At 42.4% G+C, this 12,457-nt stretch overlaps 1 protein-coding gene across 2 annotated transcripts in view; it reads left to right on the forward strand.

The window, feature by feature from the left end:
• Nucleotides 1-12,457, forward strand: part of TMEM259 (transmembrane protein 259) — a 58,548-nt gene that overhangs the window by 6,557 nt on the left and 39,534 nt on the right. For both annotated transcript variants that reach the window (XM_070746452.1, XM_070746443.1), the window contains exon 2: nucleotides 573-848. In XM_070746452.1, the coding sequence (XP_070602553.1) occupies nucleotides 573-848 (276 nt within the window). The remainder of the gene's footprint in view (nucleotides 1-572; nucleotides 849-12,457) is intronic.

The following is a 12,457-nucleotide window of genomic DNA, read 5'->3' on the forward strand; positions in this document are numbered from 1 at the left end:
CGGCAGAAAAAGACCTCACGGTCCATCTAGTCTGCCCTTATACTATTTCTTGTATTTTATCTTAGGATGGATCTATGTTTATCCCAGGCATGTTTAAATTCAGTTACTGTGGATTTACCGACCACGTCTGCTGGAAGTTTGTTCCAAGGATCTACTACTCTTTCAGCAAAATGATATTTTCTTATGTTGCTTTTGATCTTTCCCCCAACTAACTGAACGGGTTCAAAGACGGGCTACAAGAATGGTGGAAGGTCTTAAGCACAAAACGTATCAGGAAAGACTTCATGAACTCAATCTGTATAGTCTGGAGGACAGAAGGAAAAGGGGGGACATGATCGAAACATTTAAATATGTTAAAGGGTTAAATAAGGTCCAGGAGGGAAGTGTTCTTAATAGGAAAGTGAACACAAGAACAAGGGGACACAATCTGAAGTTAGTTGGGGGAAAGATCAAAATCAACATGAGAAAATGTTTGTTCCAAGCATCTACTACTCTTTCAGTAAAATAATAAGGAGGAGCTTGGGAGACAGGGAGACTTCACTGTTGTAATTTGTTATTCTTTTGTCTGCCAGGCTCTCTTCGTCCTCTTCATCCTGGCCTACATTCACATCACCTTCTCCCGTTCGCCCATCAACTGCCTGGAACACGTCCGGGATAAATGGCCAAGGGACGGCATCCTACGAGTTGAGATCCAGCGCAATTCCAGCCGTAACCCCGTTTTCCTCCAGTTCTGTGAGAGTGAGAGGTTTCCGGGCATGGTGATTGAGCCCGCTGTTGGGGAGGAGGGGGAAGACGAAGACGACGAAGAAGAAATGACCGTGGAGATGTTTCAGAACAGCTCCATCAAGGTACCACGAAGGGAAAGAATGTTGTTCTGTTAATGATTATGCTTTTTCCTCATTCGCCTTCCGTCACCGTGAATACCTTCATTGTTGCCACCGAATGATTGTTACCTTTTGGGCTGATCCAATATGGCTAGTACTGTGTGGGAAAATTCCTTACATTCTTTTAAGTAGTTGAATGTGTTTGCCTTCAAATGTCCCTTATGTGTCTCCATTGAATCACCCCCGCACACACACCCTGATTGTGAAATTCAGTGAGAGAAAGAAGCAATGGGTGCAGACTAAAAAAGGAGGGAAGGAACTGACAACTAAGGAAAAATTTCCTGACAGTTACAACAATTAACTAGTGGAACAGATTGCCTCCAGACGTTGTGAATAACTTGATCAATTTCTGGTCACAATTCAAAGTGTTGGTTATGACCTATAAAGCCCTTCATGGCATTGGACCAGAATATCTCCGGGACCGCCTTCTGCCGCACGAATCCCAGCGACCGGTTAGGTCCCACAGAGTTGGCCTTCTCCGGGTCCCCTCGACTAAACAATGTTGTTTGGCGGGACCCAGGAGAAGAGCCTTCTCTGTTGCGGCCCCCACCCTCTGGAACCATCTCCCCCCGGAGATCAGAACTGCCCCCACCCTCCTTGCCTTTCGTAAAGTTCTTAAGACCCATCTCTGCCGTCAGGCATGGGGGAACTGAGACATCTCCCCTGGGCCTATATAGTTTATACATGGTATGTTTGTGTGTATGCTTGCTTTTAATAATGGGGTTTTTAGTGTTTTTTAAATTATTAGATTTGTTCTTATATTGTCTTTGTTATTGTTGTGAGCTGCCCCGAGTCTACGGAGAGGGGCGGCATACAAATCTAATCAATCAATCAATCAATCAATCTGTTGTTGGATAACCATCTGTCCGTAGTAGTGTAGGGTTTCCTACCTAAGCAGGGGTTTGGACTAGAGGACCTCTAAGATCCCTTCCAACTATGATTTTGTTGTTATGATGATGATGATGAGATACTTCAACACCTGGTTCATTTGGTTTGCTCCTCATTTCCTTTTAAACTCTCTAATACTGCTTCCTGAGGTGGGCCTGCTGGCAATTTAAAGCTATAGTTATTTAGACATGAACATTCCTGTGGTTAAATGTCTGTGGAAGATTGTCAGTCATCTAATTCATAGTTATCTCAAAGGTGTTTTTTTTTTTTTCTAAAAGCAGCTGGAGCATTTTTTGAGGAAGAAGATGTTTCGCTTCTAATCTAAGAAGTTTTTGTCCTTTGAGATTCCTGTTGTTAATTGACCCCAAGGAAAGGAGTTTGGAAAATGCCATAAGAATACTTTCTGGAATACTATATAAATAAGAAAAGTGGATTATATAACCATATCCCTATCTCTCTGTCTGTCTGTCTGTCTATTTATCTATCTATAGGCCATTTCTTATCTTCTCTTATCTATTAGGCAACGCATCAAAGATTTCCATCCACATCTGTCCCCATACCTGTAACACTCTCTACATGGGTCTACCTTTGAAAAGTGTTCGGAAACTTCAGATCGTGCAGAATGCAGCTGCGAGAGCAATCATGGGCTTTCCCAAAAATGCCCATGTAACACCAACACTCCGCAGTTTGCATTGGTTGCCGATCAGTTTCCGGTCACAATTCAAAGTGTTGGTCATCACCTATAAAGCCCTTCATGGCACCGGACCAGGGTATCTACGAGACTGCCTTCTGCCTCACAAATCCCAGCAACCAGTTAGGTCCCACAGAGTGGGCCTTCTCCGGGTCCCGTCAACAAAACAATGTCGTTTGGCGGGGCCCAGGGGAAGAGCCTTCTCTGTGGCGGCCCCGGCCCTCTGGAACCAACTCACCCCGGAGATTAGAATTGCCCCCACCCTCCTCGCCTTTCGAAAGCTCCTTAAAACCCGCCTCTGCCGTCAGACATGGGGGAACTGAGATATTCTTTCCCCCTAGGCCTTTACAATTTATGCATGGTATGTTTGTTTGTATGTATGTATGTTTGGTTTTACAATAAGGGTTTTTTAGTTGTTTTAGTATTGGATTTACATGCTGTTTTTTATTACAGTTGTTAGCTGCCCCGAGTCTACGGAGAGGGGCAGCATACAAATCCAATATGTAAATAATTAAGTAAATAAGGCTGTCATCCTCAAATAGTGGGGCATGCTCCTTGGGGGGATGCAGATTGATGCAAGGGGGGCAAGTGTGACCCCAGGGAACATACGTGGTCCCTCTCAATCGATTCCCTTGAATGAGGAGCGTTTTCCCAGTTGCACGCTGTTCCAAGCCCGGAAGAGAAGGTGGCCAGGCAGGGTGGGGCGGCTGCGTGGGTTCTTGTTGTTCTTGGCAGGTGCCACAGTAGCCATGAGCAGCGTGGAGAACCTGCTGCTGGACAAGGAGGAGCAACCTCTGCAGCTGGGTGAAAGCATGGAGTGGCACATTAAAGCCTCCTTCCACACCATTTGCTGTAAGTGCCCGGCAGAGGCGGCGCTTATGGACCGGGCTGGTGATCCCAAAACATCGGCTTGATTAAACTGGCCTGGCCCCGTGTCAAAAGACACATTAGCCGATGCCTGCCTAGTGGGTAGAGCAGCCTTCCCCAGCCATTATGATGATGATGATGATTATTATTATGTCAGTACAACACAGCAAACGAGATCACCATGCTGGATTTTGTATTTCATCACCAGTCGGGCGCTTCCCAAGCACCTAGGACTGTGTGATGTAGCGGCGAATTATGTTTGCCGATCCCAGTAAAGCGGCCTTTTGCAATTGACAGATGGAGATTTTTTGTCAATTCTGATGGTTTTCAAATGTCCGCTGAGATCCTTTGGTACTGCGGCCAGCAAAACTGTAACCGGAAATGGCAGGAAGAAGCCTCTGTGGGGCCTCTCTAGGAATCTCCTGGGAGGAAACAGGGACGGAAAAGGCGGAGAGAAGCCTCCATGGGGTCTCTCTAGGTATCTCCTGGGAGGAAACAGGGCCTCAATTCTCCCTGTGGTTTCTCCAATCTCACCCATTATTTGGTTTTACATTGATTCCTATAGGAAAAATTGCTTCTTACAAACCTTTCTACTTAACAACCTGGTCATGAAACGAATTAAGTTCGTAAGTAGAGGTACCACTGTACTTCTAAAGAAAGCTTAAATTTTGCTGCTGTAGATAATGGCCTCCCTTATTCTTGAAGGTTGATTTGAAAATGTTTTTTTTCCCCCCTGGGTCTGATTCTGTGAGTCATCATCATAAAAGGCTCTATTTATTTAATGATAGTAGCTCCAACCTCTCCTTTGTAAAAATCACACATGGTAAAATAAACATGTAAAACAATGGTATATTGATTTAAAAAAACTTTTAAAGCAATTGAATACGTTAAATGATTTAGAAGTCTAGAAATGGTCAATTTAACAGTCTGTATAGTAAATAAAGAATAATTTCAGCTCCAGAGCATTCTACTACTTAGGACAAGTACAGGATAATTTGTTATGTATGTACAGTATATATTGTAGAATTGTACAGTATATAGCCGCCCCGATTCCTGATAGAGGGGCGACGTATAAACCCCAAAAATAAATAAATATAGGTCTGCTCAGTTCTAGAATGACAACTTACAGTACAGCAAAATCAGTCACACGGTACTTTTTTTTTTTAAAGCCCCTCTCCCCTGAAACACTGGGAAAAAATTGGAACCATTAAACAACAAACAGACGGATAAGTTTTCAGAGCAGATGAATCCAGGCAGGGTGGAGAGCTAGGCAGCAGGTGTTCTAAAGCAGTGTTTCCCAACCTTGGCCACTTGAAGATATTTGGACTTCAACTCCCAGAATCCCCCAGCATTCTGGGAGTTGAAGTCCAAATATCTTCAAGTGGCCAAGGTTGGGAAACCCTGTTCTAAAGGGCAGGTGCAACAGAGATGGCAAATTTCCTAGAACCGACCCCCTCGACCCCAGCATATGACATTGCTTACTGTATTTTTCGGATAATAAGACGTACCCCCCCCTCAAAAAAAGAGTATGCAAGTGTCAGTGTATCTTATACACTGAATACAGCCATTTTTGGCCTCCCAAAGTCCCAGTTTGGGTGGCCAGCAGAGGGCTCCTGAGGGCTGGGGGAAGGCCAAAACACCCCCGCTTTTTGCAAGAGAACGAGCAAAAAAATTGGGTGTTTTTACCTTCCCCCAGCCCCCAGGAGCACTCTGCAGACCTACAAAACCCTCCAGTGCACCCCATTGTCAAGCCGGTGCAGAAGTTGGTGATTAATTAACGGCTTGCCACACTATCTATAGAAGGCCTGATGTTTATGGGAACTTTCAAGTGGTTCAAGGACATCCTATGCCCACACACCTGGGCGGAAGCGGAGGAAGGGCTTGCTGGCACAATCTGAGTGGGCAACGTGACAGGTTTGTGGGTGGGGGAGAAAGGATGTGAACTTTAAACTGGGTGCAAAACTCAGCTTGAGGTTTCCCTGTGTAGGTGTCAGAATGGCTCTGGAAATAGAATAGAATAGAATAGAATTTTATTGGCCAAGTGTGATTGGACACAAGGAATTTATCTTGGTGCATATGCTCTCAGCGTACATAAAATAAAATATACATTTGTCAACTCATGTGGTATGACACTTAATGATTGTCATAGGGGTCAAATAAGCAATGAAGAAGCAATGTTAATAAAAATCTTAGGATATAAACAACAAGTTACAGTCATACAGTCAACATGGGAGGAAATGGGTGATAGGAATAATGAGAAAAACTAGTAGAATAGAAGTACAGATTTAGTACAAAGTCTGACAGTGTTGAGGGAATTATTTGTTTAGCAGAGTGATGGCGTTCGGAAAAAAACTGTTCTTGTGTCTAGTTGTTTTGGTGGAATTGGAAAAATTGGAACTTTGAGGAGTACTTTGACTTGGACTCTGATTTAGTTTGGATGTTATTTGGAACCTTGACAGCCATTTTTGCAAAAAAAATACATGAAAAACGGGCCACTTTTTGCAAAAACATGGGCGGTTTTGCCTTCTCTCAGCCTCCAGGAGCACTGCAGACTTCTAAAATCCTCTGCATGCCTTTTTTTTTTGCAAAAACAGTCCATTTTTGCACAAAAAAAGGGGGGGGCAGACAGAGGGTTTGGGAGGCTTGCAGAGAGCTCTTACTTACCTGTTTGAAATCTTGGTGCATCTTATACCCCAAAAATATGGCAATTGAGGTAACCTTGGGTCTCACAAGGCAAATGAAGAATTCCTTCCTGCCCATGCTAGCCAGGTATCTTGTGATTATTTGTTCATGTCTGAGCTCTATTCTTGTAAACAACTTGCACTCGAAAGGGCCATCTTCTGCATTGCTGCAAAGTGTCTTAATGCACCTACTTTAGAAGTCCTCGTCTCATCAGTCTGCAATCAGGAGAACCGTGTTACATCAGCCTGATGCTTAGGAAGCTGGTGGCTTTTTTGCAAACTGGAAAGCAAAGACAATCAATGGCGGTCAGAGGACGTAAATAGGAAATTGGGAATGAGCTGCCGATTAGCTCTGAGTGAAATGCCGTGGGATCTTGGAATCTTTGACGTCTAGTTGAGCACCTGACTATGATGCCACTTTGTGAAGATGGGTCACAATGAAGGTGGCCCCAAAAATGGGCCAGCAAAGTATCTGTTCTATTTTTTATTATTATTAATTTTTAACACATTTATATTACACACAACATAAAACAGTGCATAGTGAAATGTGCCCCCCACCCAGACACACACACATTCCCCACCACCAAATTGGGGGTGTTCTTGTATAGTCCACTTGACCCAAGAGCAATACAGTGATCCCTCTATTATCGCGAGGGTTCCGTTCCAAGACCCCTCGCGATAATCGATTTTTTGCGATGTTGGGTTGCGGAAGTAAAAACACCATCTGCGCATGCGCGCCCTTTTTTTTCTATGGCCGCGCATGCGTAGATGGTGGAGTTTGCATTCCCCGCCGCCCACGCAAAGGGGAAACCCCAATTCAGCTCCTTGCTGCTGCTGCGCTACCGAGCAGATCAGCTGCTGGGCGGCCGAAGGAACCTTCCCTGGGTCTTCCCCCTCTTGCTGGCGGGCGGGCGAGCGGCGGGCATCAGCGAGGAGCCGGGGTTTCCCCTTTGCGTGGGCGGCCGGGAAGACCCAGGTTGGGGGTTCGGGGGGGTGCTGGGAAGCCCCCCAGGCCGGCTGTGACCTTTTAAAACAGCCGCGCCGCTTCCCAGCTGAGTCCTGAAGCCAAACGCGGAAGTTCGCCTTTGGCGTTTGGCTTCAGGACTCAGCTGGGAAGCGGCGCGGCTGTTTTAAAAGGTCGCAGCCGGCCTGGGGGGCTTCCCAGCACACTCCCGAACCCGGGTTGGGGGTTTGGGGGGGGTGCTGGGAAGCCCCCCAGGCCGGCTGTGACCTTTTAAAACAGCTGCGCCGCTTTCCAGCTGAGTGCTGAAGCCAAACGCGGAAGTGGTTTTTTTTTTAATTAATATTTTTTAAAAAATCACGATATAGCGTTTCGCGAAGATCGAGATCGCGAAACTCGAGGGATCACTGTATATCTATTTACATATTATAGAGTGATTCCAATTTATTTCTTGTAGCTTGGTCTCGGATTCTGCTCGTCATATATGGTCTTACCTTGTCCCACCGTCCCATCAGTTGTCCCAACTCAGTTTCATTTTCCGAATTTATCCTTTTATCCATAATTTCAAATTGTATATGGTCCACCATGTACCTATACCAATTTTGCATTGTCCATTTTGTCGCATCCTTCCAACCCAGAACTATTACTGCCTGAGCGCTTTCTATTGCTGCTTTTTTTATTTCTCTAAATTCTCCCATCGCATTGCTTTTAACTAATACTGCCATTTCCTTAGCGATTGTCCATTGTATATTTAGCATTCTATTGATATCCTCTTTCACTTTTTGCCAAAATTCCTGCACTATCGGGCCATTCCCAAAACATATGCATAAACACTCCTTTATCTTGACACCCATGCCAACAATTCCCCCTGACATTCTGCTGAAAGTGTGCGAGTTGAACGGGAGTAAAATACCACTAATGTAATATTTTCCTTCTCATTTCCCTGATTCTTGTATTTTTAATTTTCCTTATATTTTCTACTATATTTTCCATCTCTTGTACCTCTACTTGTATCTCATTTTGCCACCATTTAGTCAATCCTTCAATCGTGTCCCCGTCTGACTGCACTAGCAATTTATATATATTGGTTGCTTGCGCCTTTATACCCTCACTTTTTTCTCTTATTATTTTCTCTAACCCTGTCTCCTCCCTCAATAGTACTTCTTTATTCTCCCTTTCATTAAGATATTTACATATAGCATTTACAGTGGTACCTCGAGATACGAGTTTAATTCGTTCCGGACCTGGGCTCTTAAGTCGAGCAGCTCTTATCTCGAACGACTTTTCCCCATAGGAATTAATGTAAATAATTTTAATTGGTTCCAGCCCTCAAAAAACTCACAAAGTTAGTCTAAATTATGCAGAAAGACATGTTTTTAATGAAGAAATGTACATGTACATATAAATGAATAATGAAGTTTCTTTCACTTAACTTGTAAACTTTCTTAAACTTTTAAATTTACATATGTTCAACTTCTCTGCCACCCAATCCTGTAGGACAGAGGTCCCCAACCCTTTTTGCACCAGGGACCGGCTTTAAGCGATCAAGAGAGGAATGGGTGAATGAATGGACGGAGGGTGGGAAGGAAGGAAGGAAAGAGGGAAGGGACAGGAACAGAGGAAGGAAGCAAGGAAACTTATGAAAGGGGAGAGTAAGAGAGGAATGAGTGAAGGGAGGGAGGGAGGGAAGAAGGTGGGAAGGAGAAAGAAAAGAAGAAATAGAGGAAGGGAAGGTAAAAGAGAGAAAGAAAAAGAGCAAGAAAGAAAGAAAGAAAGAAAGAAAGGGGGAAGGGACAGGAACAGAGGAAGGAAGCAAGGAAACTTATGAAAGGGGAGAGTAAGAGAGGAATGAGTGAAGGGAGGGAGGGAGGGAAGAAGGTGGGAAGGAGAAAGAAAAGAAGAAATAGAGGAAGGGAAGGTAAAAGAGAGAAAGAAAAAGAGCAAGAAAGAAAGCTGCAAGCACCCCCCCGAGCCCCCCAGGCCGGCTGCAACCTTTTAAAACACGCGCGCCGCTTCGCAGCTGTCTCCTGAAGCCGAACGCGGAAGTTAGCGTTTGGCTTCAGGAGACAGCTCCTTGGCGCTTGTATCTCGAATTTGGGCTTGTAAGTAGAACAAAAATATCTCTCCCCTCCCAGCTCTTATCTCGAGTTGCTCTTAAGTAGAGCAGCTCTTATGTCGGGGTTCCACTGTATTTGTAGCCACCTTCCCTTACCTAGCAATGTATCTGTTCTGAAAAAAAAGAGAGCATTTCTAGTGTTTTGGCTCTGAAATTAGGAACCGATTCAGAACCTGTCACATCCTGACATTGTCTAAGAATGAGCATTTAATGTCTACTCTAAACAGGGCTTCTCAACTGCTTCCGCCATAAGCTCATAAACACCGTTAGGATTTTTCTTCACTCACTTCTCTTGGCTTTTCCATAGGCAAACTTTGTGATATTTTAATTTTTTTAATTTATAGCGATAGTACTTAGACTTCTATGCCCGTCACAGTGCTTTACAGCCCTCTCTAAGCGGTTTACAGAGTCAGTATATCAGCCTCAACAATCTGGGTCCTCATTTTATCCCCCTCGGACGGATGGAAGGCTGAGTCAACCTTGAGCCGATGGTGAGATTTGAACTGCTGAACTACAGCCAGCAGTCAGCAGAAGCAGCTTCCAGTACTGCACTCTAACCACTGCACCACCAAGGCTCATAATCTTGTTTTAATTTTGAAAGCAAATGCAAATTTAAGTCAGAAAAAACCATGAGAGAGAGAGAGAGAAAGAATAAAAACTGCAAGAAAAAAAAGAAAAGAAAAACAAAGATAAGTGAAAACCAAAAATATTTAAAGAAATGATTTCTAGTCTTCATCACAGAGATAAAGTTGATAACTTCACTCCCTTTAAAATTACAAACAAATATCTTGCAAGTATCATCCATTTCTCCTCTTCATACGGGTCCATAAATAATCAACTTTTTGTCCTTATTATTTTAACTTTATTCAATCCCTTCCCCATCCCAGTTTTATATGCTTCCCTTTTACATTTAACGGTCTTGAGTTTTAATTCATTCAGAGAGTATCATAGGAATGGATTTCAGTTTTTCTCTTTGTTATCTTCAAGGCTTTAGCAAACCTGTACATCATTCACACCATCTCTTGGTTTATCATTTATATTTCTGGTTTGATTTTCAAAGTTTTAATCAAGATTTTTTGGATATACAGTAGAAAGTCCTTATCTAGATCATTTGTATTTCTATTTCAATTGTCTTCTCTGTCTTATAATACATACTTTTAAAAAAATTATCCAGTGTTTCTGGTTCTGATATTCCTACATAAAGCAAAAATTTGTTTTACATCTATCATTCTTTGGCTAACATCTTTATTTATTTATTTATTTATTTATTTATTTATTTGTTGGATTTGTATCCTCTCTGTAGACTCGGGGCAGCTAACAACAATAATAAAAACAGCAAATAATAATAAAAACAGTAAATCCAATACAATAATAAACAATAAACAAACAAACAATAAACAAACAATAATAAAAACAGTAAATCCAATACTACAACAACTAAAGAACCCTTATTTTAAAACCAATCATACCTACAAACAAACATACCATGCATAAAATTGTAAAGGCCTAGGGGGAAAGAGTATCTCAGTTCCCCCATGCCTGACGGCAGAGGTGGGTTTTAAGGAGCTTATGAAAGGTGAGGAGGGTGGGGGCAATTCTAATCTCCGGGGGGAGTTGGTTCCAGAGGGCCGGGGCCGACACAGAGAAGGCTCTTCCCCTGGGCCCTGCCAAGCGACATTGTTTAGTTGACGGGACCCGGAGAAGGCCCACTCTGTGGGACCTTACTGGTCGCTGGGATTCGTGCAGCAGAAGGCGGTCCCGGAGATCTTAGTCTATCCATAGATGCAGATCATTGAAGATGTAGCTGCCAATTTCAGAGCCCATTCTTTAAAAATCCCCTTTCAAATGTCATGACATTTTGTGTCATTTCGCAAAACCCCAGTGCTAACAAAAAAGCAAAATGCAAAGTTTCACTTTGGTTTTCCCTTTTTCTCTGCAGCCGGAAATCTTCTCTGATGCGCAATTTCTGAAATCATAAACAAACAATGATGCATTATTACTTAGGATAGACAAAGCAGTTCAGTTCCTATGAATGTATTTATTTACTTATTATTTGTAAATTTTATTGGCCGCACCTCAGGGTAACTCTAGGCAGCGTTCAATCATAAAAGATAAAGACGATAAAAAATTAAAATACTACAGAAAGCCAACATTAAAAGGCTATTTATAATTATTATTTTCATAACTTATTACTAAGGCCTTAATGTTTCAAATTTATCTGGACTCTTAATTAATTTGGAACAAAATCTTATTTCGTTTTTGCCATATATTACAGTTCTTTAAGCTCTTAAGCTTACGGTCGAATCCCTTGTCCGACATAGTTTTTCAAACTCATTGCCTCTGAAGATCACTAAAAACCCTAAAGTGTTAAATGGTTAATGTCTGAAAGTGATTTGAAAATGAGTGAACCTGATGTCCTTTAAAAGGCTCTATCACAGTTGTCAGCTGTTGTGGATTGTCATATTCTCCTGGAGCACAAATCTATGAGAAACTGCCATTCTGCAGTCTGTTTATGAAGAGTACTGCATTTTTCTTAGTATAAGACACACCTTTTCCTCCCTAAAAGAGGCTGAAAATTTGGGTGCGTTTTGTAGTTTTGAGTAGCTTTTTGGAAGCTTTTTTCCCCAGCCTTAATGAGGTGCTAATGATTTTCTGAGCTCTTACCGCAGCGGTACCCAAACTACGGCCCGCGGGCCACATGCGACCCACTGAGGCAATTTATCCGGCCCGCCAATGAGTGACAAGAGCACAGGGAAAAGAGAGAGAGAGAGAAAGAAAGAAAAGGGAAAGAGAGGTAGGGAAGGAGAAGTGGAGAGGAATGAAGGAGGGAAGGAAGGAAGAAAAAAAGGAAGGAAGGAAGGAGAAATGGAGGGAACAAGGAAGAAAGGAAGGAAGGAAGGAAGAATGAAATCAATGGAGGGACAGAGGAAGGAAGGACTATTGGGGGGGGTAATTTTTTAAAAATTTTCTCTCAACATACATTCAAACAACACAGTGTACCATCTAATTTTCCATGAATAAAATGTGGTATTTTGTTAGTAACTAATATCAATCATCAAAAAAGTTGCAAAATTTTTTTTTCTAATTTTGTCATCCAGTTACATTCATTTTCTTTTAATTAAATTCCTTCCTTAATGTTCCTTCAAAAAGTGCAACACCAATTATATTTCTAACTTATTAACCATTATGCCAAAGTGCTTCCTTCTTTCTTCATAAGCCAAGAAAACCTTGTATAGCCAATCAGATGTCAACAAAAGAAAATTAAAAACAAAACATAAACATATATGAATGTCAGATCTTCTCCCCACTCTAAATAGTATGTTCCCATTTTGTTTTTTACTTTAAAACAAGGTATGTGCAGTGTGCATA

This window comes from Erythrolamprus reginae, chromosome 1, assembly GCF_031021105.1.
Source record: "Erythrolamprus reginae isolate rEryReg1 chromosome 1, rEryReg1.hap1, whole genome shotgun sequence".
Taxonomy (NCBI): domain Eukaryota; kingdom Metazoa; phylum Chordata; class Lepidosauria; order Squamata; family Dipsadidae; genus Erythrolamprus; species Erythrolamprus reginae.